The sequence below is a fragment of the Anomaloglossus baeobatrachus genome, chromosome 1 (genome assembly GCF_048569485.1).
Source record: "Anomaloglossus baeobatrachus isolate aAnoBae1 chromosome 1, aAnoBae1.hap1, whole genome shotgun sequence".
Classification (NCBI taxonomy): Eukaryota; Metazoa; Chordata; class Amphibia; order Anura; family Aromobatidae; genus Anomaloglossus; species Anomaloglossus baeobatrachus.
The window spans coordinates 798,593,964-798,620,760 of NC_134353.1; the positions used below are offsets into that span (position 1 = coordinate 798,593,964).

Sequence of the window (26,797 nt, forward strand, 5' to 3'; positions counted from 1 at the left end):
AGTTCACGGCATAACTAAAGGCCCCGTCACACTAAGCAACATCGCTAGCAACATCGCTGCTAACGAACAACTTTTGTGACGTTGCTAGCGATGTTGCTGTGTGTGACATCCAGCAACAACCTGGCCCCTGCTGTGAGGTCGTTGGTTGTTGCTGAATGTCCTGGGCCATTTTTTAGTTGTTGCTGTCCCGCTGTGCAGCACAGATCGCTGTGTGTGACAGCGAGACAGCAACAACTAATGTGCAGGCAGCAGGAGCCGGCTTCTGCGGAGGCTGGTAACCAATGTAAACATCGGGTAACCAAGAAGCCCTGTCCTTCGTTACCCGATATTTACCTTTGTTACCAGCCTCCGCCGCTCTCACTGTCAGTGCCGGCTCCTGCTCTGTGCACATGTAGCTGCAGCACACATCGGGTTAATTAACCAGATGTGTGCTGTAACTAGGAGAGCAAGGAGCCAGCGCTAAGCATTGTGCGCTGCTCCCTGCTCTGTGCACATTTAGCTGCAGCACACATCGGGTTAATTAACCCAATGTGTGCTGTAACTAGGAGAGCAAGGAGCCAGCGCTAAGCATTGTGCGCTGCTCCCTGCTCTGTGCATATTTAGCTGCAGCACACATCGGGTTAATTAACCCGATGTGTGCTGTAACTAGGAGAGCAAGGAGCCAGCGCTAAGCATTGTGCGCTGCTCCCTGCTCTGTGCACATTTAGCTGCAGCACACATCGGGTTAATTAACCCGATGTGTGCTGTAACTAGGAGAGCAAGGAGCCAGCGCTAAGCATTGTGCGCTGCTCCCTGCTCTGTGCACATTTAGCTGCAGCACACATCGGGTAATTAACCCGATGTGTGCTGTAACTAGGAGAGCAAGGAGCCAGCGCTCAGTGTGCGCTGCTCCCTGCTCTCTGCACGTGTAGCTCCGTGCGGTGGTAACCAAGGTAAATATCGGGTTGGTTACCAGATATTTACCTTAGTTACCAAGCGCAGCATCTTCCACGCGGCGCTGGGGGCTTGTCACTGGTTGCTGGTGAGCTCACCAGCAACTTGTGTAGCGACGCTCCAGCGATCCCTGCCAGGTCAGGTTGCTGGTGGGATCGCTGGAGCGTCGCAGTGTGACATCTCACCAGCAACCTCCTAGCAACTTACCAGCGATCCCTATCGTTGTTGGGATCGCTGGTAAGTTGCTTAGTGTGACTGGACCTTTAAGTCCACACATTGAGTTTGCGTTGTGCAGGCACACTGGCTGCAGTTTGACCTGCATTCTGCTGGATGGATGGCACTTCATTTAAAAGATGACACAACAATTCCTTTTGGAGGATTTCTCATCAATTTCAATATTGATCTTCTCTTTGCGTTTGCGGATTTCACGAACCAAGGTGGAGAAGGCATCTTTAACCCCCTGTCTTGTTGCTGCAGAGGTCTCTATGAATGGCACATCTTCATGCTCCACTAGCACTAGAACTAGCTCTTTGTCTACTTTACATAATGGGAGGTCACATTTGTTACCAACTAATACCATGGGGACATCCTGAGAGTTTTTTATGTGGTGAATCTGGTTGATGTAACGAATGGCTTCTTCATAAGACTTTCTGTCATTAATATCAAAGACACAGAGAAAGCCTTCCCCATTTTGCATGTACTGATCCCTCATGGCAATAAACTCCTCTGCACCTGCAGTGTCGAGAATTTCCAGAACACATACTTCATGATCTATCACACACTGCTTTTGGTACAAATCCTCAATAGTGGGAAGATACTCCTCAATAAAATGGCTACTGATGAACTGGATGGTCAGAGCACTTTTACCAACACCTACAGCTCCAACCACGGCTATCTTGTATAAAGTCATTTCCCTTGCACAGATGCTGTTGGACTGCTGACTTCCTAGGGACCCTGTGTCCGCCTGTAGCTTGCACCTCCTCTCCTTGGTCTCCCCGATCGCTCTCCCCTGGGTCACAGCTCTTCAGAAGCGTCTATTCCAAGAAAATCACCAACAGAGATCCAGATGATCCCACAGCCCCAATTGCACGGATGCACCCAATCACACGTTGACGTCTCACAGCCTGAAAAGAGATTTCAAATAATCATGCATGTGTTGATTCAATCCGGAAAAACTTCAAAAGGAACCTGTCACCAGTTTTTTGAGAATTTAACTAAAAGTATAACCTTCTGCAACTCCTGGGCTGCATTCTATGAAGGTGCACCTTACTCCCTGACTCCCCTTGCAGACCTCAGAAATACCTTTTTCAAATCTGCCGCCAAATGTGTAAATGATCATTCTGGTCTGATGGGTGCTATCGTTCTGGTCAGATGGGTGTTCATATCTTTGGTTCCTGTCCCTCCTTCTGCCGCTTTCCCCTGCCCTCCTTTGATGATTCAGAAAGCGAAATAAACTGTGGGAAGAAAGGCGCAAATAGGGTCTTACCCGGTATAACAATGGGAAGTGAATGTGCAATAGGAACACTCACCTGATGAGGTTGTGCCAGTCACAACCCCTTAGACAGCATGAAAGGAACGTGGAAGGCAGCAGTCCCGCAAAAACAGAGTAATTACAGATGATGGGAGAGAAGCAGGTTTAAATACCTCGCCAAACCACAGGAATCAAGATGAAATTAGTAAATCTCTTTTCTTTATTTTCACAGGTCTACGCGTTTCAAGGACATATCCGTCCTCTTCCTCAGGACAAATGTAGAGAATACTATAATAATAGTATTCTCTACATTTGTCCTGAGGAAGAGGACGGATATGTCCTTGAAACGCGTAGACCTGTGAAAATAAAGAAAAGAGATTTACTAATTTCATCTTGATTCCTGTGGTTTGGCGCGGTATTTAAACCTGCTTCTCTCCCATCATCTGTAATTACTCCTTTGATGATTGACATGGATGACGCTTTTGTCATCATCCACGTAGCTGGGCATAATCTTGCGCCTGTGCAGAGATGTTCCCAGCCGTGCAGGCGCAGTTTGCTCTGCCCCATTGCGGGCAGAGCCGAAAATATTGGTGTGCTTGCGCAGGCTAGTGACATCTTTGTGCAGGCACGAGAATCAGGCTGGGTACAAGGATGACACAGGTGACATCATCCACATCGCCGACCATAATCTCTTGCTCGCATGCGCGGCTGCACAGGCTCCTGATACCTACCTGCATGCATAGGCTCCTGATACCTACCTGCATGGAACCTCAGATCCTCACAAGATCTCCTTCTCTACTCCTCTCTTATTTCCTCTTCCCACAATTGCATACAAGATTTCTTCCTTGCCTCCCCCATACTCTGGAATGCTCTACCCCAGCATATCAGACTCTCCCCTACCATGGAAAGCTTCAAGAGGAACCTAAAGACCTATCTCTTCCTACAAGCCTACAACCTACAATAACCCTCAGTCCAGTACATCACTGCGCAACCAGATCTGTCCTCACTTATTGTACCATCACCCATTCCCTGCAGACTGTGAGCCCTCGCAGGCAGGGTCCTCTCTCCTCCTATACCAGTCTGTTTTGTATTATTAATGATTGTATTAGTAGTTTTTATGTATACCATTTTCACTTGTAAAGCGCCATGGAATAAATGGTGCTATAATAATAATAATAATAATAATAATAAGCATTTATTTTCTGAAATGGAAACTAAATAACTTTTATAGGGCTTTTAAAAGCCCAGTCTGCCTAAAATACAAATTACGTTGTATAAAAGACTATAAAGAACTTCAGGCAAAAAGATCTACAAGACAGAAACAACTGTATTTCTTATCATTTGAAATGAAGCGTCTGTAACTTGACAGATTAATTTAGTTTTATATTTTTCTTAACTTGAGCTTTACCTTGAATAGGCTGTTTGTATTGCAGTGTGCTGCTGCCCAACGTGCAATACTTATCTTCCCAGTAGCCTCGCTCCCAAAAGTCCCTCATTTGAAGGAGCTGTCACTTTTTGGGATCCAAATCTCTCTGATCCTCCTTAATTCCTAATTGTGGGAGGAAGCCGACAGTAAATTAGAGGTGACACACAATAGATGAGGGGGCCCATACTGTGGGCACCTTCCGTCTTTCCTCCTCTCCATCCCCCATCACCTTTACATTGCATGAGGACCCCCTGCCTCAGGGCATGTAATGGCAGTGACCAGAGAACTGTCAGACATGTAGTATATTGTATGTACTCACTCTGTCACTCTGTAGCCAGCAGCACTATGCCTCTGCTCCTCTGTACAATCTACAGACACTGTTTGGACAGGACGTTGACCAATCACAGCACAGCTCCTTGTCTGAACTGTGTTGTAAGGTCACACATTGAACACTAACGCGGATTGGCTGCACTGCAACCAATCAGTATTAGGTTCATCCACTGTTGCCCAGGGCAGGGTTGAGGAGCAGAAAAAGCTATAAAATGTGAGGGCGGGACAACTGTGTCCCTTCAGCGTCAGTCAGCTACAACTGAAGTTTTATCAGCAGATAAAGATACCATATGATTTAGGTAATTTCTTAATGCCACATACTTTGAGGTGAGTTCTGAAATGATTATGTTGAATAATGAAATGTTTTGCTACCTAAGGAATGGTTCCATTTTTATTATCCACTATTATATCAGTCAGGGCTGGCCTTAGGCTAAATTACCCTTTGGTTCCCCCAGACCATGTCACATGCAATTTGCAGCTGGTTTACTCTCTTCTCCTTTAGACAAAGATGACATTCAGAGGAAGTCATAAAACAGCATCCATGTCCAGGGGATCTAATGTGGTAAATACTGAGTGAAATGGCCATGTTCCTGGCGATGTAATGTGATGAATACTGCCCATGTCCTTGATAATACAGTGTGATAGCTGAATGCATCCTTTTCCTTGGTGGTATATGGCAGCCCAATAGAATATATGCCAAGTGCCACCCAAATAAGAAAACAATCATGTGTGATACTTTGTAAAGCTCAGATGATCTTGAAGGCAATGCACTGAAAAGAAATTAAAGGTTTATTGTTTAAATCAGGTTTTTGTTTTACATGTATTTTTTTATTGCATATCAGAATCATTATAAAAAAGTAGAGAAATCTTGCAATTTTAAAGGGAACCTGTCATCAGAAATTTGGCTTTCAACCTAAATGTTTCCCCCTCTGCAGCTCGGGGGCTGCATTCTAGGAAGGTTTCTATACTTTTTGTGCCCCCTTTTAAACCAAAATAAATACTTTATAAAACTGTACCTTTCGGTTTGAAAATCTTGTAAATCATCCATGGGGGCGGGCCGTCTGGCGTCCGTTGCTGTATCTTACGCCGTCCCCCATGTTCCAAATCATCCCTCAGGACGCCGCCCACTGCGCCCGAGATGCCGCCCACGCTAGGACACCTGGTGACGTGGTCGCATGCACGAGAGTATGGGCGGCGCTGTGATTGCATCGCAAGTGCCCGCCCATACTCTCGTGCCCGCCCTTTCCCCACTGCCTCCAGCGTTCTGCGCCGGCCCGACGTCACCTCCTTCCCATCTTACCCTGCAGCAGGAAATAGATGGTAGGAGCAGGGCAGGCCACCACAGGAGAAGCGGAGGATCTGAGCGACGTACAGAGGGGAGAGCGCGGCCACGAGAGTATGGGCGGCACTTGCGATGCAATCACAGCGCCGCCCATACTCTCGTGCATGCGACCACGTCACTAGGTGTCCCGGCGTGCACGGTACCTCGGGCGCAGTGGGCGGCGTCCTGAGGGATGATTTGGAGCGTGGGGGGATGGAGTAAGATACAGCAACGGACGTCACACGGCCCACCCCCTTGGATGATTTACAAGATTTTCAAACCGAAAGGTACAGTTTTATAAAGTATTTATTTTGGTTTAAAAGGGGGCACAAAAAGTACAGAAACCTTACTAGAATGCAGCCCAGGAGCTGCAGAGGGGGAAACATTTAGGTTGAAAGCCAAATTTCTGATGACAGGTTCCCTTTAACACCAGCGACTGAGGCAATTTTTTTTATTCATACTTCTTGCCCTTTCAGGGAGCGTTTACAGTTTTCTTGTCAACAGAGGTAGGATTACAATATCAGGTGACACTGGAATAAACAAGTTGGCGAAATATTGCAACATCTACCTTTTGCCATTCTTCAAGAACACCCTCTTAAAGACCCTTGGTTGCTGGATCTCCTTTAATATGAATAAAAATATCTCTTTCTCTACTGTATGTTAAGTATCTATCCCACTACTTATTTATATATTTAGCTACCGATCGACCAACAGCAAAATCTTCCTACTTAATACAATTTGTTTTGCAGCGCAGATACACAACAGCAATTACATCTAGATCCATGGAACTTTATTCACACATATCTTAAATTATCAATTCTCATTGGGGCTTTTCAAGGCTTTACAATGGCCTCTGTAAAAGGGCTGAAAGGTAGAAAAGAGGGTCTATGTTTACAATCCCCAAAACGTATAAGTTTTAAAGGGAAAGCATCTCCAGGCTTTTTGCTCCCCCATCTGCAAGCAGTATAATGTAGAGACAGAGACCATGATTCCAGCGATGTGTCACTTATTGGGCTGTTTGCTGTCTCCTCTGCTGCAGATCTAGCAGTTATACAGAGCTCATGAATATGCTGGATTACCTTCAGCAGCCAAATAGTTCTCTAATGATAATCTACTGCTGATTAAACATTGATTTTATCAAAACTACACTAAAGCTGGTGTCACACATAACGACAACGACGTCGCTGCAACGTCACCATTTTCTGTGACGTTGCAGCGACGTCCCGTCGCTGTCGCTGTGTGTGACATCCAGCAACGACCTGGCCCCTGCTGTGAGGTCGCCGGTCGTTGCTGAATGTCCAGCTTCATTTTTTGGTCGTCGCTCTCCCGCTGTGACACACACATCGCTGTGTGTGACAGCGAGAGAGCGACGAAATGAAGCGAGCAGGCAGCAGGAGCCGGCGTCTGGCAGCTGCGGTAAGCTGTAACCAGCGTAAACATCGGGTAACCAAGGGAAGACCTTTCCCTGGTTACCCGATATTTACCTTCGTTACCAGCCTCCGCCCTTGCTGCCAGTGCCGGCTCCTGCTCTGTGCACAAGTGGCTGCAGTACGCATCTGGTAATTAACCCGATGTATACTGTAGCAAGGAGAGCAAGGAGCCAGCACTAAGCAGTGTGCGCGGCTCCCTGCTCTCTGCACTGTGACATGAAGCTGCAGCACACATCGGGTTAATTAACCCGACGTGTACTGTACCTAGGAGAGCAAGGAGCCAGCGCTAAGCGCGGCTCCCTGCTCTCTGCACATGTAGCACAGCGACGTTATGATCGCTGCTTCTGCTGTGTTTGACAGCTAAGCAGCAATCATAACAGCGACTTCCAAGGTCGCTGTTACGTCACAAAAAATGGTGACGTAACAGCGACGTCGTTGTCGCTGTCACTTAGTGTGAACCCAGCTTTAGTAGCCCAGTAAGTGACACATCACTGGAATCAGGATATCTGTCCCTACGTTTTGCTGTTCTTATATTAGTTAGCAAAAACCTGGTGACAGATTCCCTTTAAAGCATTAATAATGCTAAAATACTTGTCATTCCTTGTTTGGCTCTCCATGTGCAGTTGAATTCTTTCCTTCTGCTGAGGAGTCCAATAAATAAAATAATGAATAAATCTTATAAGAGACATAGCATAGTACCAGATGGGCACTTGAACACCTTTCTGAGGAAGATAGAGAACTTGCTAACACCTGCATCAACCATTCCAATCAACAAGAAGGAATTACCATTTTGAATTTGATCAATGGCATGCTTATTGTAACAACATTGTTGGGTGATGGTAGAGGAGAGAGCTCAAGGTAAGAGTCTTAACCCCAGTCATGGGCAGCCCCGCCACTAAACTGTACATTTTTTGTTTCATTGCCAATCTGTATAAGTTTATGGCATTGTATTCATAGGCATAAATTGTTACTGATATATATATATATATATATATATATATATATATATATATATTTTTTTTTTTTTCTTAGAACACTTCAGGCATCCTCCAACAAAGGACCAGTTGGCGGCCTACATTGACAGACAAAACTGGACAAGCAACATACCAAGTTTACAAAATGTTGAGTTGTTCTTTAGACCCTAAACAACATGGTTAGATCACAGGAGTGGAGTGGACTGGTAATTGTGGAAGATGAAACAAAAGGGGGCTATGGAGTGAAGACCAGTCAGTCCTTTAAAAAAGGAGATATTGTGTGTGACTATCATGGAGTTTTGATGGATGGAAGAGAAGGTGAAAAACTACAACAAACACTTACGAAAGACAAATGTTACATCTACTTCTTTTCAGAAAAAGGAAGTAAATGCTGCATAAATGCCACAGATGCTCCCTGCATTTGCCACCCTGATATGCCATCCACATTTGGAAGAATAATGAATCATTCCCGCAAAAAGGACAATGTGAAGCCTATACTGACATACCTGTCAGATGACATGTCACCAATAAGTTTGTTTGTGGCTAAAAAGAACATCCCACCAGGAGTTTAACTTTTTTTTTGACTATGGCGTTAAATGAAGAGAATTTGGAGAAGGAGCTGAATTGGATTGGCTGGATACCTAATTTTACATTACTTTTTCACCACTTTCTTATTTATTAATATATTTTATTTCATTTTGTAGTTTTTCAATAAAATACTATGCTTTTACAATATTTCCCATTTTTTTAAAAAAATATGATTTAAAATGTTCCTTGATCTGTTCTTCATAGGATTGCTACAGGACCAGAGGAGGAAGATGTAAAAGCATGTATTTTTGTCGTCATTTATGCTGTATCTTTGTCCACGCACCTTGTTGTTAAAAGTAATCTTCTGCTCACTGTCATATTAATTGGTATACATTTTTTTTAATAAGAAAAACAAAACATTTTATTATGATCACATCTCATAGCTTTTTGGTTTGGGCCCACAATTGTAATCATGTGTATTTACACTGTTAAGGATGCTTTAAACGCTGCGACATCGCTAGCGATTGCTGTGTGAACGCTGTGCAGCGCCGTGCCGGTGATCGTGGATCGGTGAGTATGAGAGAGGGGGTGGGAGGGAGAGACTGACATGGACAGAGAGAGAGATAGAGAGAGAGAGACCGACTGACAGAGAGAGACCAAAAGACCTGCCTTTGTTATATTAAAAAAAAAACCATGCGGATCGCAACAATAATGCAATGCAAGCACAATGCTTCACATTTTGGCAGTGTTTTTCTACAACTCATTGATTTCAAAGGGTGTAGAACGCAGCCAAAATGGCAAAAACAATTGACATGTTGCTTCTTCAAACGCAGAGATTTTGACAAATTTTACGCACCTAAAACGCTGTGTTTTTAAAAGCATTGTGTGCAAAAGAAAGCCCTAATTTCCATAGACTATGCCTGGAAATCAAAATGCATGCAATTTGGCATGAAAACGCTGCAGCTCAAAATGCTGCTGAAATGCATGAAAAAAAGCAAAGTGTGCACATAGCCTAAAGGCATTCAGATTTCTGCAGAACCAGAGTACTTCCAAATAGTTGTCAAAAGCCATTAGAACAGAGTAGAGTCATATTCAGGCAACACTACTGTGGGGCTCCTGCAAGCCACTACCAAGCATCCTAAGAACCCCATGGGCCTTCACATCTGACACACACACACACACATACACACACACACACACCTCTAACCAGCCTACCACCCTCCTAATGGGCCCCAGCTGCGCATATCAATAGTGTAATGAATGTCCACACACAAAATTATGTTCAGCTAAAATAAGTTTAATAACTCATTACATATCAGAAACAGAGGGTCATTCAACAACATTTGGAGATCACCAAATTTTCTTGAATAGCTGTTCAGTGAGCTTGGAGAGACTCTCCAAATCAATACATAATAAAGTGTCAAAAGAAAAATTAAATCTCCTGCACCTGATTGAGTTTTGCAATGGAGATGTTTTACAGGTGAGGGGCAGAGTTTTTTCAATGAGAGACATCTGTTTTTACAAGCTTTTCAACACTATGAGGAATTCTAGAAAGTTTGGAGAGGCCTGCTAAGAGGCATCTCTGAATAACACATAGGGTTCTGTTATTCAAAAACTTGTAAAAAATAAAACAAAAAACAATTCTCTGTGGAAAAACTCTGTCTCTCACCTGCAGAACATCTACATTGCAAAACCCAATCAGCTACAGGAGATTTTTTTTTTCTTCAAAAAAAGGATTTTGGCACTGTGTGTCGATTTGGAGAGTCTCTCCAAGCTCACTCAATATTTGAAAATCCTCTCCAAATTTTCTTGGATGACCCTCATAATATTGGTGATGAATACCATCAAGCTTCAGGCTTCCTATATCACAATCTGCCAAGTTCCTTTTGAAATATTATATGGGTGAGCAGAGTGTGGTAGGTGCCAAACACTTTCTATGAAACAGCAAGATAAAAAAAGGTTAAAAAGAATCCAATATTTTTAGTGTTCGTTCTGAGCCGTGTCACCGCTTTCTCCAGGATTCTAAAATGTCCTTGACTCTGGGAAGGTTGCATTTCCACTGCTGTAGTTGAATAGTCCTCTTCACCACCTCTTCATCCAGTTTGTGGTCCTGAAGCAATCCTATCAAGAACAGATAACAGTGTATAATTATTTTATCATGATATAGAAACAAAAAAGTTCAATATTTGATCATGAATCTCAGATTTTAATAGTGAAACATTTACAGTTAAAGCAGACCTCCACCCTCTGACAAGTTTGCCCCAGGGAAGAAGTAGGTCTGCAGGCACCCTAACCCACCCCTCCTCAGCCCCAAATTTCAGAGGTATTAAACTTTTACTTCAGCTCTTCCGTCACATGGGGAACAGAAAATGGCATCAACGCGCTGTGGCTGCCGCACCTCCTCCAATAGGAGCCCTGTCTGCCAAGTGTGTGCAGCCATTTCCTGTCCCCCGTCAGACTGAGCAGCACAAGGAAAAGGTGAGTATATCATCAATGCGGGGCTGGATATAATGGAACGAGGGGGGTGGTTAAGTACAAGGTTAAACATGTCCCACAACAACAGGCTTCTCCTCAGCACCGAACTGATTATAGGTCTGCTTTAATAGTGTAGTGACCTAGGTAGAGGCTTATGGTACAAATCCTAACTGGCACTCAACAGCTAATCAAACATAAACAATAAGTTACCGATCTTAACAATTATGCAGTACACTCTCCGTTTGTTCTGTTGTGTCCTCCACCGATGTTAGATGTGGTGATGGACGGACTGTAGCCTCTGCAAAGCATGTTTTTAGGGGTGGTGGGTCCTTCTCCACAGTGAGGGGATATCTGTCCACAAATACCATAAATTCTTCCTCTTTAGATCTCACAGGAGGAACAGATTTGTTCTTTGACATTTTTGTTTTTCTCTTCTTCCACGGCAGCTCTGTGGAAGACACATACAATTCAGTACAACAGATCATAGAATTGTAGAGTTGGAAGGGACCTCAAAGACCATCGGATCCAACTCTCTGTGACTGCAGGCTTTCCTAAATCCTCCCAGCTATGTGTTTATCCAGTTTTTGCTTCAAGATTTCCATTGATGGAGAGCTCTTAACCTCCCGTGGCTGCCTGTTCCCCTCCATGACTGCCCTCACTGCCTCCTGTGATAGCCTGTTCCACTCTCTGACTGCCCTGACTATCAGAAAGTTTTTCCTAATGTCTAATCTGAATCGCCTACTTCTTAGTTTTCTCAGTTGCTTCTTGTACTTCCTAGTGCTAATGAGAATAGGATAGTTCCCTCTGCACTGTGACCACCTCTCAGATATTTTTAGACCGCTATTAAGTCTCCTCTCAGCCTTCTCTTTCAAAACTAAACATTCCTAGTTCTTTTAGCCATTCTTCATAAGGCATGGTTTGCAGACCTTCCACCATCCTTGTTGTTCTTCTCTGGACTTGCTCCAATATATCTTCTCTGGACTTTAATTCCAAAAAGACTCAAGCACGAATCAATCACACTTTGGCTCAGATATCAATTATTCAGCTTCCAAAATTTCTTCTGGGTCATCTTCTTCACTCCTTGCTTCCACTATAATTTCTTCTTCGACGGGTGGAGGTACTTGTACCAAGGTGACTTGTTCAACTTCCTCCTTCTCACCATCTTCTGCAGGTTGATCACTATCACACAATTAGATTCAATTTAAGTTTACATGCATATAAATATTTCTAATACATGTACCTCAAAAAGATCCTTAAAATGCAGTTGGGGGGGATCTAGCTGAGTATTGTATGGTCTCATCCAGGGCAGCAAAGGCATAACTCCAGTATTGGGCCCAGATGGAGTCACTACCACCCGCTGTTTCTTTAATATTTGATTCATATTTATTTTCTAGGGCTGTTATGTATTCAGGGTGGTTACGGGTGCTGCAAAAGTGTACAGGGGCCCTTGAAAGGTATGAGGGTTAATGGATAGTATGCGTGGGATGCACCATGGCATGGAGGCCTTATTGTGCTACGGGGGCCCAGGTGGAACTAGAAGGTTGCAGGGTTATTTGTGGGGTGGGTTTAGAGAGTAAAAGAGAGTTGCAGGATGAAGGGTGTACATGCAATACCCAGGATTGTATTAGGGGCCCTTGGACATATTGTTGCCTCTTGGCTAGTATGTGGAATGCCTGAAAGGTAAGGGGAAGTATGGGGATTTGGGAGAAAATGGCTGAGTTAAGGCAGCAAGTGGAAATGGATGTAGATTAAGGGGGGGCTGATATTTGGATGTACATGGCCCAGAAATTCCTGATGGCAGCCCTGAGTTCATCTATGTTAGAAAGGACCTCAGCAGAAAAGGACTTAGGGGTATTTATTTATGACAGGTAGTTGCTAAAGTAAGTACCTATTATTTTATTCAATGTGTTGTGCACAATCTCTCCCCAATGGATCTCTGTTTTCACATTGGACTTCCTGACTTTTGGTTTGATTATTCCTAAAGCGTGGAAACACAAAGAATGATTGTTAGTACACATAAGGAAATGTATATGCAATTATTATAAAACACCATATGTAATTATTATTTCATTATTGTAAAACAATATTGCTATAGATGTAATAAAACCAACCTTGGTGCAATTGTCAGTTTCCACAATTTCTTCTGGGTCATCTTCTTCACTCCTTGCTTACACTATAATTTCTTCTTCGACGGGTGGAGGTACTTGTACCAAGGTGACTTGTTCAACTTCTTCCTTCTCACCATCTTCTGCAGGTTGATCACTATCAAACAATGAGATTCTATTTAAGTTTACATGCATATAAATATTTCTTATACATGTACCTCAAAAAGAGCCTGAAAATGCAGTTGGGGGGAAATCTAGCTGAGTATTGTATGGGCTCATCCAGGGCAGTAAAGGCATAACTCCAGTATGGGGCCCAAACAATTTCCTGCTGTGAATGGGGCTCAGATGGAGTCACTACCACCCGCTGTTTCTTTAATATTTGATTCATATTTATTTTCTAGTACCTTTATGCATTCAGGGTGGTTACGGGTGCTGCAAAAGCGTACAGGGGCACTTGAAAGGTATGAGAGTAAATGGATAGTATGCGTGGGATGCACCATGGCATGGAGGCTTTATTGTGCTACGGGGACCAGGTGGTACTAGAAGGTTGCAGGGTTATTTGAGGGTTGGTTTGGAGAGTATAAGTGAGTTGCATGGTTATTTGGAGAGGGTTTGGATAGCATAGGTGGTATGGGTGAGTTAAAGGGTTATTTGGGGTTGGGTTTGGAGAGTATAGGTGAGTTACAGGATGAAGGGTGTACATGCAATACTCAGGATTGTATTAGGGGCCCTTGGACATATTGTTGGCCCTTGGCTAGTATGTGGGGTGCCTGAATGGTATGGGGCAGTAAGGGAATATGGGAGAGAATGGGGGAATGGGCCCTTGGATTTTTAAGGCAGCAAGTGTTAATGGATGTGGATTAAAGGTGGACCCTGATATTTGGATGTACAGGACCCAGAAATTCCTGATGGCAGCCCTGGGTTCATCTATGTTATCGAGGACTTCAGTAGAAAAGCACTTAGGAGTATTTATTTATGACAGGTAGTTAGGAAAGTAAGTACCTCTTATTTTCTTCAATGTGTTGTGTACAATCTCTCCCCAATGGATATCTGTTTTCAAACTGGACTTCCAGACTTTTGGTTTGATCATTCATTGGTCTATTTGCATTTTTAAAGTAAACTTCTTGATTGATGTATTTTTTTCTTCCACTGTTTTTTTGCATACCTTGTGTATTTTTGCTCATATTTTCTCCATAGCTGTTAGTTTTGCTGTTGTCCTGGTGCAAATCTGCAAAGTATAATGGATTTTCATGACATTTTTACCACATACAGTTGTTGTAAGAACTGCAGACATGTTTAATAAAAATATCTAAACATGTCAACATTTTAGTCATATTTTAAACTATGACAGCATACAGCAGCTCAGAAGCATAGCAAGTCATTGGCTTTTGAAGTAACATTTCTCTAGATTTTCTAGAGTTCAGCCATTTGTCTGAGTCTCATCATCGCTGTTTCATGCTACACATTTGTGCAGATAAGTTGCTACCACTTAAGGGTGCTTTACATGCTGCGACATTGCTAGTGATTGCTAGCGATGTCGCGAGCGATAGCACCCGCCTCCGTCGTTCGTGCGACATTTGGTGATCGCTGCCGTAGCAAACATTATCGCTACGGCAGCGTCACACGCACATACCTTTTCAGCGACGTCGCTGTGACCGCCAAACAATCCCTCCTTCATGTGGGAGGTGCGTTCGGCGTCATAGCGACCGCCCAATAGCAGAGGAGGGGCTGAGATGAGCGGCCTGAGCATGCTGCCCACCTACTTCCTTCCTCATTGCTGGTGAATGCAGGTAAGGAGATGTTCGTCGTTCCTGCCGCGACACACATAGCGATGTGTGATGCCGCAGGAACAATGAACAACCAGCAGCATGCACCACCAACGATATTATGGAAATTAGCGACATGTCAATGATCAATGATTTTTGACATTTTTGCGATCATTGATCGTTGCTCCTTGATGTCAAACTCTGCGATGTCGCTAACAGCGCCAGATGTGTGTCACTAACGACGTGACCCCGACGATATATCGTTAGCGATTTCACAGCGTGTAAAGCACACTTTAGACTTTATTTTTAAAAGTTACTGATCCATGTTATTGTTTCTTCCATTGATCTTCTCCAAGTTCTTCCTGGCTTCCGAAAGTGTTGCTTTGATTTCATCATCGCTTCGGAACCTCATACACTTTCTGCGCAGATGGGTAGACAGGACGGTTTCTGTATTGAAGCAGATAGGGCAGGTCATTGGGGTTCTGTTGTGCTTGGATTCCATCTTTGCTCTGGAGCTGACAAAATCAAACCTCTGATATATCAGTGCAACAATGAAAACAATCTAAAAAGATTTCTAAAAATCTGCAAGTAAAAAAGCAAAATTCAAAACGGTATACAAATGCAGCAAATCCTTGCAGATTCAGTGGCTGGCTCAGTGTTGTGAAAGTCTGGTGTTCATGTGGCCCCTTTTAAAGCAGGAAAAAAAGTGTTACTTAGCCTGCTACAAAGTATAACTTCCTTAGGCTCTGTGCCCACATGTGCGTATTGCACTGCAGCATAACTGTATGCGTCCTGCGTCCCCAGCACAATCTATGAAGATTAGGCATAATCCATGCGCACGTTGCGTTTTAGAATGCAGCGATTTGCATGCTGCCAAAATGCTGCGTTTTAAAAAGCAACATGTCACATATTCCGTGCGCTTTGGATGCAGCTCCCGCTCTGTCTATGGTGGGGGCTGCATCCAGAACGCATGAAATCGGCTTTTTCACTGCATTCATTACGCAGTGTTTCTGCAGCAATTTGACGCGCACATGTGCTGTCAAATCGTTGCAGAAATTTCTGCAGGGACACAACAACGCAACATGTACACATAGCCTTATACTGGTTGGGACATTCAACAAAAAAAAGTGCCAAAGTCACCACTATCATTCAATTAACAGAGCCTGCAAGAGATTGCACTGTAAAAGATAAGTCTGAAATAGATAATTGTTTAATCATAAATATTTAAAATCTCCTGCACCTGATTGAGTTTTGCAATGGAGATGTTCTACAGGTGAGGGGCAGAGTTTTTCCAATGAGAGACATCTGTTTTTACAAGCTTTTGAATGGAGCTCTATGAAGAATTCTAGAAAGTTTGGCGAGGCCTGCTAAGAGGCTGAGGAGGCATCTCTGAATAACACATAGGTTTCTGTTATCCAAAAACTTGTAAAAAACAAAAAAATATCTCTGTGGAAAAACTCTGTCCCTCATCTGTAAAACTCTGTCCCTCACCTCCATTGCAAAACCCAATCAGATACAGGAGATTTTTTTTTTTTTTTAATTAAAGAAAGGGTTTTAGTACTGTGTGTTGATTTGGAGAGTCTCTCTAAGCTCACTCAATATTTGAAAATCCTCTCCAAATGTTCTTGAATGACCCTCATAATATTGGTGGGGAATACCATCAAGCTTCACAGCTTCCTAAATCACAATCTGCCCAGTTCTTTTTGAAATATTAGGCTATGTGCCCACTGGAGAATATACCAGCGGATATATCTGCTGGTATGTCCGCAGGTTTCCCGCAGCAGCTCCCCGGAATCCGCAGCTATCCATAGCTGTGGGATTCCAGCAGAGATGCTGTGATAAACCTTCGGAAACAGTACGTGCATTTGTGCAACTTACCTGCGGACGTCCCGCCCTGTATCTCCTTAGTGGAAAGGTGGGAAGTTCACAGCTATTTCCGCAGAAATAATTGACATGCAATTACGTGCGGCTGCGGGACATCCACCCTCCGCAGTATGGACACAGCACTCCCCATGTTCCCATAGATAACATATGGAGTGTCTGTACTTGCATGAACCCACGGATTTATCTGGAAAATCCAGATAAAAATGAGGATTTTCATCAGCAAAATACACGGGTACTTGGTCCCGTGGGCACATAGCCTTATATGGGTGAGCAGAGTGTGGTAGGTACCAGACACTTTCTATAAAACAGCAAGATAAAAAAAGGTTAAAAAGAATCCAATATTTTTAGTGTTCGTTCTGAGCCATGTCACCGCTTTCTCCAGGATTCTAAAATGTCCTTGACTCTGGGAAGGTTGCATTTCCACTGCTGTAGTTGAATAGTCCTCTTCACCACCTCTTCATCCAGTTTGTGGTCCTGAAGCAATCCTATCAAGAACAGATAACAGTGTATAATTATTTTATCATGATATAGAAACAAAAAAGTTCAATATTTGATCATGAATCTCAGATTTTAATAGTGAAACATTTACATTTAAAGCAGACCTCCACCCTCTGAAAAGTTTGTTCCAGGGAAGAAGTAGGTCTGCAGGCACCCTAACCCACCCCTCCTCAGCCCCAAATTTCAGAGGTATTCACCTTTTACTTCTGCTGTTTCATCACATGGGGAACAGGAAATGGCGTCAACGCACTTTGGCTGCCGTACCTCCTCCAATAGGAGCCCTGTCTGCCGAGTGTGCGCAGCCATTTCCTGTCCCCCTGTCAGACTGAGCAGCACAAGGAAAAGGTGAGTATATCATCAATGCGGGGCTGAATATAATGTAAGGAGGGGGCTGGTTAAGCGCAAGGTTAAACATGTCCCACAACAACAGGCTTCTCCTCAGCACTGTACTGATTATAGGTCTGCTTTAATAGTGTAGTGACCTAGGTAGAGGCTTATGGTACAAATCCTAACTGGCACTCAACAGCTAATCAAACATAAACAATAAGTTATCGATCTTACCAATTATGTAGTCCACTCTCCGTTTGTTCTGTTGTTTCCTCCACCGATCATAGATGTGTTGATAATGGACTGTAGCCTCTGCAAAGCATGTTTTTAGGGGTGGTGGGTCCTTCTCCACAGTAAGGGGATATCTGTCCACAAATGCCTTAAATTCTTCCTCTTTAGATCTCTTCACAGGAGGAACAGAATTGTTCTCTTTGACGTTTTTGTTTTTCTCTTCTTCCATGGCAGCTCTGTGGAAGACACAAACAATTCAGTACAACAGATCATAGAATTGTAGAGTTTGAAGGGACCTCAAGGGCCATCGGGTCCAACCCTCTGTGACTGCAGGCTTTCCTAAATCCTCCAAACTATGTTTATCCAGTTTCCTCTTCAAGATTTCCATTGATGGAAAGCTCACTAAAAATAATAATAATAATAATAATAATAATAATAATGGTAATAAAATGTATTCATTTATATAGCGCAATTAATTCCACAGCGCTTTACATACATTGGCAACACTGTCCCCATTGGGCTCACAATCTAAATTCCCTATCAGCATGTTTTTGGAGTGTGGGAGGAAACCGGAGTACCCCTGAGGAAACCCACGCAAACACGGGGAGAACATACAAACTCCTTGCAGATGGTGTCCTTGGTGGGACTTGAACCCAGGACCCCAGCTCTGCAAGGCTGCAGTGCAAACCACTGAGCAACTGTGCCACCCTGTGGCTGCCTGTTCCCCTCCATGACTGCCCTCATTGCCTCTCGTGGTCGCCTGTTCCACTCTCTGACTGCCCTGACTATCAGAAAGTTTTTCCTAATGTCTAATCTGAATCGCCTACTTCTTAGTTTTCTCAGTTGCTTCTTGTACTTCCTAGTGCTAATGAGAATAGGGTAGTTCCCTCTGCACTGTGATCACCTCTCAGATATTTTTAGACCTCTATTAAGTCTCCTCTCAGCCTTCTCTTTCAAAACTAAACATTCCTAGTTCTTTTATCCATTCTTCATAGGGCATGGTTTGCAGACCTTCCACCATCCTTGTTCTTCTCTGGACTTGCTCCAATATATCTTCTCTGGACTTTAATTCCAAAAAGAGTCAAGCAGGAAGTACAGTATGTTAACATTTTGGGGTACTTCTCACATAGCGAGATCGCTAGCGAGATCGCTGCTGAGTCACGGTTGTTGTGACGCACCAGTGACCAGCAATCTCGCTGTGTGTGACACTGAGCAGCGATCTGGCCCCTGCTGTGAGATCGCTGCTCGTTACACACAGTGCTGGTTCATTTTTTGAACGTTGGTCTCCCGCTGTGAAGCACACATCGCTGTGTGTGACAGTGAGAGAGCAAGGATCTGAATGTGCAGGAGCAGGGAGACGGCTCCTGGCAGCCTGCGGTAAGCTGTAACCAAGGTAAATATCGGGTAACCAAGCGAAGTGCTTTGCTTGGTTAACTGATATTTACTTTGGTTACTAGCGTCCGCCGCTCTCAGGCTGCCAGTGCTGGCTCCCTGCACACGTAGCCGGAGTACTCATCGAGTAAATAAGCAAAGGGGTTTTCTTATTAACCCAATGTGTACTCTAGCTAGGAGTGCAGGGAGCCAGCGCTAAGCGGTGTGCGCTGGTAACCAAGGTAAATATCGGGTAACCAAGTGCTTGGTTACCCGATATTTACCTTAATTACCAAGCGCAGCATCGCTTCCACGCGTCGCTGGTGGCTGGGGGCTGCTCAGTGGTCACTGGTGAGATCTGCCTGATTGACAGCTCACCATTGACCATATAGCGACGCACCAGCGATCCTGACCAGGTCAGATCGCTGGTGGGATCGCTGGAGCGTCGCTAAAGTGTGACGGTACCCTTACTGTTCATCTACAGCACTTACATAGATGTGTGAGGCTCCTCTTGGATGTCCTGACGCAATTTTGCCAGCATTAATGACCCTTTAACCATGGAACACATGTGCTTTTCCCGGTAAACCCTCTCCGCTGTGGTGTTCGAATGAGCCAGATATTTGGCAAACAGCTCTTTGTCATTACTGTCCTTACATCTAAAGTCCACAAAAGTTTCAGCTATCCGCCTGACCATCTGGCTGGTTACCGGTTTTAATCCAAATCTGTGAAACAGAAGAAATAAAACAAGTTTATAACATTCGCATGAATTAAGTAAATCCAACGGTCACTACTGAAAATAACTTACTTTGAATGAAATCTCGCAACATCATTTGTAACACTATGTATTTTTTCTCCTGTTGAGCAAATGAAGAAGTTCTGGATCTCTGTGTTCTTCTTCAAGAAAGTAGGCCTCACTTTGCTGTAGTATATTTCAAACCACTACAAAACAAAATAAGAACATATACAGTATATTAAATCAACAATTGAGATCAGTCGATCTAAGAAATTAATCCAGTTGTCCTTGCTACCTGACTAGATAGGGCAATCCTTGATACAGATAGATGACAGACTAGTCTAAGGGTCGTTTCACATCAGCGGTATTCTGCCGCACTCGCAGATCCGTCACAAGGGCAGTACAGTACAATACAGTTCACTGGCAAGCTCCGGGCACATGCGGTCATGTGACCGGAGCATGTGATAGCATGTGACCGGGGCTTGCCGCACTGTATGTGAACTGTATTGTACTGTACTGCCCTTATGCCGGATCTGTGAGTGCGGCAGAAAAACGCTGATGTATGTGTGCCCTAAGACATTTACCTTTTCCTCTTCTTTTGTCAAAATCACTGCTGCAAGCTGATTTGCCGCTGTCTTATGTTCATGCACAGCTATTCCCACGTGTGTTTCTTTATGAACAATTCTCTTTTTCCACTCATCAACTGTCATATTCTGCACCACTCCAGGTCTCTGCAGTTTTTGTAAGATAATGAGACTCTCTAGGTACCTGAGAATGGTGAGTTTCTCATTCTCAGTTAGATGACCCCCATTTTCTGCTTTCTTCAGTGCACTTTCAAAATCAGGTGCCGCAATCGACAGTACAGTGTCCAGCTCATCAGGCTTCATGATATTCTCTGACCAGAACTTTTCCCTGTGGAATTAAATGAAGAGAAATGTAAATGAACAAATTGAGGGAAAAATAAAAATAATCCAACATTCCAAGTTCTTTTTTCTGTGAAGCCATTCTAAGCACTTTTACACTTACTTATTGGCTATATTCTCCTTGGAGATTCCTTTGCTTAGCCTCTTTTGAAACACTCCTAGTTGTAAGAAGAAGGTGTTGGCTGCTTGGTATGTCTCCTTGTCTTTATAAGCAAGCGACGTGGCATTCAAAGAATAATATATAAACCGCTTGACATTTTTAAGGTAATTAAACACAGTCTGATGAGTGTTGCCGATTTCCAGGAGCATACTGAAGTAGTCATTGGTCTTCTCAATGTTGTACACAAACTTCAGTGATGGACTGTTGTTGTCCATGTAGTATAGGAAGCGAGCCACATTCTCTACCTAAAATGATGAAATTAAATAATGAAAAACAGACTGGAACATACATTTATGTTACTTGCGTCACAATTAGGTTCTCACCTCCTGTTTGTATCTGATGACGCTCAAGGTCTTTGATAGATACTTGACGAATCCAGAAATTGGCTCTAAATTAATGGCATGCCTCTTGTACAGACCGGCTTCTCTCATTTTCTTCCTCAAGGGGTTGTTCCAATCACACTTTGGCTCAGATGGCAATTCTTCAGTTTCCATAATTTCTTCTGGGTCATCTTCTTCACGCCTTTCTTCCTCTATAATTTCTTCTTCAATAGGTGGAGGTACTTGTACCAAGGTGACTTGTTCAACTTCCTCCTTCTCACCATCTTCTGCAGGTTGATCACTATCACACAATGAGATTCAATTTAAGTTTACATACATATAAATATTTCTAATACATGTACCTCAAAAAGATCCTAAAAATGCAGTTGGGGGGGGATCTAGTTGAGTATTGTATGGGTTCATCCAGGGAAGTAAAGAGGCCCTTGGACATATTGTTGGCTCTTGGCTAGTATGTGGAATGACTGAAAGGTAAGGGGAAGGAGATATGGGAGAAAATGTCTGAGTTAAAGCAGCAAGTGGAAATGGATGTGGAGGGGGGGGGGCTTATATTTGGATGTACAGGGCCCAGAAATTCCTGATGGCAGCCCTGAGTTCATCTAGGTTAGACAGGGCTTCAGTAGAAAAGCACTTAGGGGTATTTATTTATGACAGGTAGTTGGGAAAGTAAGTACCTCTTATTTTCTTCAATATATGGTACACAAACTCTCCCCAATGGATTTCTGTTTTCACATTGGACTTCCAGACTTTTGGTTTCATCATTCCTAAAGCGTGGAAACATAAAGAATGATTGTTAGTAAACATAAGGAAATGTATATACAATTATTATAAAACACCATGTGCCATTATTATTTCATTATTGTAAAACACTATTGCTATAGATGTAATAAAACCAACCTTGGTGCAATTGGCTTGTTGTAGATAATGAATCCACGCTGACTCAGGAACCCAAGGATGTTGCCCAGGCATCTTCCTTCACACAGTTGCTTTGCAAACTGCTGGTAATTTATTGCAATACCCTTGGACGCTACCTTCATCAAGTTCTTCCTGGCTTCTGCAAGTGTTGCTTTGATTTCATCATCGCTTCGGAACCTCATACACTTTCTGCGCAGATGGGTAGACAGGACGGTTTCTGTATTGAAGCAGATAGGGCAGGTCATTGGGGTTCTGTTGTTCTTGGATTCCATCTTTGCTCTGGAGCTGACAAAATCAAACCTCTGATATATCAATGCAACAATGAACACTATCTAAAAAGATTTCCAAAAATCTGCAAGTAAAAAGCAAAATTCAAAAAGGTATACAAATGCAGCAAATCCTTGCAGATTCAGTGGTTGGCTCAGTGTTGTGAAAGTCTGGTGTTCATGTGGCCCCTTTTAAAGCAGGAAAAAAAGTGTCACCTAGCCTGCTACAAAGTATAACTTCCTACTCCTTAGGAGTTGAAAGTGTCATTTTAAGGATGACTAGAAGACAAATTTGGGAATTTAAAATAAGGATGTTTAGATCTTTAACAAAAGGAATCAATTGAACACCTGGTTTTATGACTCACAACATGGACAGAATTTACACCTCCACAAAAAAAACCTTCAGAAGTTCTAAAAAGACCACTTCCATCTCATCTGCATTTGTAACAAAAACCTTAATTTGATTTCCTTGGCTTACTTTAGAAGGCCTAATCTTTTCCCATGTCCTTTTGTAACATTCATTTAAATGTTTTGATTTTGCCTCAGTAATTAATTTGTAATTTTGCCTAAAGGAGCCTATGTGCTCTGAAAGCTTGCTAATATAGATTTTACTGGTTAGTCAATAAAGGCATCACTCCTAAAATACTTCTGTCGTTCTTGGAACAGAAGTACTTGAATTGATTTTTCAGGCTAACTCGGTATCACAATATTACATATTACGTTGTATTGTACATCATAATAATAAAGGATAAATCTTACCTCGTAACTCAGCCTTAGATTACAAGCTCTCAGAAATTCCTTCAAACATCCTCTCCCACCTTACCACAAGCTCTCATGACCACCTTGGAAAATAATGCATCACCATTGAACCATGCAAAATCACTGAAGCCTCACTTGTCTACACACTTTTTTTTATTTTACACAAACCAGATCACAAGCCAAATAAATATATATATATATATATATATATATATATACACATACATACATATATATATATATATATATATATATACACACACACAAATATAGTCATATATTATATATTTATTCATCAATACGCCTCAGAGTCACTACGGGAGCTAATTTATTTCCAAGAGGCAGAGTGTCCTTTGCAGTGACTTGAGCCCTTTAAAAGAAAGAAAATAGAAATAATGAGGTTAATACCTAATAAGAGCATGCAGTGCATTGTTTTGTAACAACTAACAAATCATTTTCTTCCAGTGTTACCTGGGCTACCATCCAAAAATTTTGGAGCCCATACAGGGCCTGCTTTTGTTCCTACATAATTTCTGTGACAATGCAGGGTCAGCTATCAATGTTGGCTAGGGGCACCAAGCACAGACACTAGCCTATGAGTTGGGGATAGGGAGGAGAAAAACGTTTTACACAAGCTGGGTGTTGAGCCACTTGCTATCAACTGTGTGTTGTGGCCCAGAACAGACTCAATTACCTGAATGTGCTTCCTTTCCCCATCAGGCTTTGCTTTTTGGACCTTGTCTTCATGAGGTGTGAAGACGGTGCAGAAAGCCTTGCTCTGAAGTAAATAAAACATTAACATACAAGCTGATAATGCATACATACATTAACTAAAGACGGTTATATTGTTTTGAGGGTATATATCAACCTTGTGGTCCAGTTATTGTCCAGATCGCTCAGGGAATCCTCAGTACTACCATGTACTTCTTCTTGCTCCGTTGAGTCACTCAGGTCCTGGGGATTGTGGACTTCCTCCTGAGCAGTGTAGGCCTCTTCTATGCCTCCCAAGCCTTGTGTGAACCTTAGGCCTTTTCCCTCAGCATTCCCTCCCACCCATGTATCTTCATTTCTATTGGGGACACATAGAAAGTAAGTCAGTATGCAAAATTATAGTATTACAGAGCAGGTTTTTTTTTTTTTTTTTTAAGCTTCCCCCTCAATAAAGTACCTTGAGGTGGAGGCTTGGGGCTTATCGCTACCCGGGTGCCCTGCCTCAATTACCAGCTTGTAACCGTGGCATATGTCTTCCAGTGTCTTTTCCCGGTAATTACGTTCAGCCGTCAGATTGGAGTGAGCCAAATATTTTGAGAAGAGGCACTTTTCAGAATCAGAATATTTGGGGAGAGTCCAAGTTTCACATACCCTCCTGACTAGCTGACTTGTGACATTGGGAAGTCGATATCTAGAAAGAATATAGAAACACGTAAAACATTGATGCACTACCCTTAGAATTCAATAAAGCTCCATGACCTGTGAATCTCACTTCTTGTGGAGCCGTGCAATGTCATTGGAGACACTATGTATCTCTTGCCCAGAGGTTGATAGAAAAAATATGTCCTTCGGTGAATCTTTGTGGACCAGCGTTGGTCTAACTCTTTCATAGTATGTGTTAAACCACTGGAAAGAAACAAAAAAAAATAAATTATTAGCTCACTGAAGAGCCAAGTTACAACACTAAGTGGAGAAGACATCTTAGTGAAATATTACCATTTCTTCCTCCTTAGTCAGAACAAAGCTAGCCACTTGATGCGAAGCTGTTTTATGCAACTTAACCCCAATGATAACCAGGTCTTCCCACAAATATCTGTAGTGGATCCTCTCCTTCCACTCAGAAACCTATTAGTGAAGTGGTGGGAAACTTTAAGGGATTGGGAAATAAACCATATTTACTAAAAAATGAAGAGGAAGAGAGAACTGCTTACGGTCATGTTTTGCACTACCCCTGGTCGTTGCAAATGCTTCAAAACAAGCAGGGCCTGAAGATAGTAAATAATTTGTAGCTTTGTGTCCTGATTCAAGGACTTGCCCTGGGTAGCTCGGATGCATTTCAAGAAGGGTGGCTTTGCCACGACTAGAAGTCTCCGACATTCTGCAGGAGTCTTCATTGAAGTTGTCAAAGCCAAGTACCTGAAATGATTGTCAAAACATTGTACTGTATCCAGAAGAATTTATTATATAGACTTCAATACTAAAAAGAAGAAATATTAAACCCTGACACAGATGTGTATTTTTTAATGATACATGCCAGCTCACTCACCTTTTGCTGACAACCTCTCTAGAAACCCCCTTTGACAGTCTCTTCTGAATGTCTTCAGTGACACCCATGAAAAAGTTGCAAGATTGAAACAGCTGGGGCCTTTGAGCTGAAAGATTGGTTCCCCTCATTTGATATGTCATGAACCTACGTATGTTTTTTAGATAGTTAAAGACAGTCTGATTTGCTAGGCTGAGTTCACGTAGCTTGGTGAAGAAGAAGTTGGCCTTTTCTATGTCCTTAACGAATTCAAGATTTGCACGCTGTGGGTTCATGTAGTAAAGAAATCTTGCCACATTTTCGACCTCCTGTCTATAGTTAGTTACCCCCAAAGTGTGCTGTAAGTAGGAGGCGAAGCCCTTTATCATGGGATCTTCCAAAGAATGTCGTCTGTACAATCCAGCCTCCTTCATCTTTTTTTTTGCATCCCCTGTCCAGTTCATCTGAAGGATTCTATCATTTGGGAAGAAAGCACAGTAGGTCAGACCTGAGCATTTTACAACACTGACAAGATAAGGCACTAACCTCTGTGTCCTTTTGTCAAGATTTTCATCACTGTCATCATTTGGTGCATCCTCGGATGGTGACCTTGGGACAAAGATGGTGTCACCGCTGCCTCCATCATCCTGGGCTATGCTGGGGTCTGTGACTGCTGGTGTTTCCTCAGTTTCTGCTACTTGCTCAGGGTTTCTCTCACTGCTATCTCCATCATCTTGGGGTATGCTGGCATCTATAAAGGTTGGTGTGTCCTCAGTTTGTGACATAGGCTCCACTGGGACCAGTGTGACCTCCATTTCTTGCTCAGGCTCCACAGGATAGCCTGCAATGTCCTTTTCAATCACCTGAACTTGAGCAGCTGCTGAGTGTTGAGGCACTGCAATGGCAGCAGAGGTAGATGGTCTTTCATGCTGGATGTTCCTGTAAGATAAACAGCCAAGCAAGTATGAATGTGAGTACTAGAGCTATATGGAACATAGGAGGACAGATACCACATACCTGGCTACAGTTGGCTTGTTAAAGATCAAAAACCCTCTATCTTCCAGGAAGGGGACAACATTTTCTAAGGAGCCAAGGGACATGACTTTTTCGTAATCAATGGCAGTGCCCTTTGAAGCAATGTTGGTCAGTGTTTTCTTGGCCGATGCCATGGAAGCTTTTATCTCCTCATCACTACAGAGCCTCATACACTTTCGCCTCAGGTGTACAGATAGGTATTTATGTATCACGTAGCAGACTGGGCATGTCATGGGAGTTCTGTTGCACCTGTTAAAGACAGACAGAGTCTTAAATGGAAGAGGAAAAAAAAAAACCTTGCCGTGAACATTTATCATGCAGACCAGGTGCACATTAAGTGAGACTCTAGCCAACCACCCGGACTT

General features: G+C 43.0%; 2 protein-coding genes across 4 annotated transcripts; both read right to left on the reverse strand.

Moving 5' to 3' along the window:
- Nucleotides 1-1,279: 1,279 nt before the first annotated feature.
- On the reverse strand, nucleotides 1,280-1,895 carry LOC142303482 (GTPase KRas-like). The gene has a single exon (XM_075344867.1). It carries the CDS (start codon nucleotides 1,841-1,843, stop codon nucleotides 1,280-1,282), a length of 564 nt encoding a protein of 187 aa, XP_075200982.1. The 5' UTR covers nucleotides 1,844-1,895.
- Nucleotides 1,896-10,160: 8,265 nt separating this feature from the next.
- LOC142300515 (uncharacterized) lies at nucleotides 10,161-21,117 on the reverse strand. Of its 3 annotated transcripts, none has more exons than XR_012752673.1 (12): nucleotides 20,830-21,117; nucleotides 20,388-20,715; nucleotides 19,876-20,009; nucleotides 19,562-19,792; nucleotides 17,703-17,935; nucleotides 15,077-17,128; nucleotides 14,159-14,221; nucleotides 13,000-13,150; nucleotides 12,777-12,866; nucleotides 11,815-12,067; nucleotides 11,099-11,336; nucleotides 10,161-10,534 (listed from the first exon to the last, which is right to left on the reverse strand). XR_012752673.1 is itself a non-coding variant. In XM_075341896.1 (6 exons), the coding sequence occupies exons 1-6, from the start codon at nucleotides 21,099-21,101 to the stop codon at nucleotides 17,010-17,012; spliced, it is 1,317 nt and encodes a 438-aa protein (XP_075198011.1). In that variant the 5' UTR covers nucleotides 21,102-21,117; the 3' UTR covers nucleotides 14,817-17,009. The 3 variants fall into 3 exon arrangements, 1 of the variants encoding a protein (XP_075198011.1); XR_012752672.1 differs by having other exon boundaries at nucleotides 13,996-14,221; XM_075341896.1 differs by lacking the exons at nucleotides 10,161-10,534; nucleotides 11,099-11,336; nucleotides 11,815-12,067; ... (1 more) ...; nucleotides 13,000-13,150; nucleotides 14,159-14,221 and having other exon boundaries at nucleotides 14,817-17,128.
- Between the last annotated feature and the right edge of the window lie 5,680 nt (nucleotides 21,118-26,797).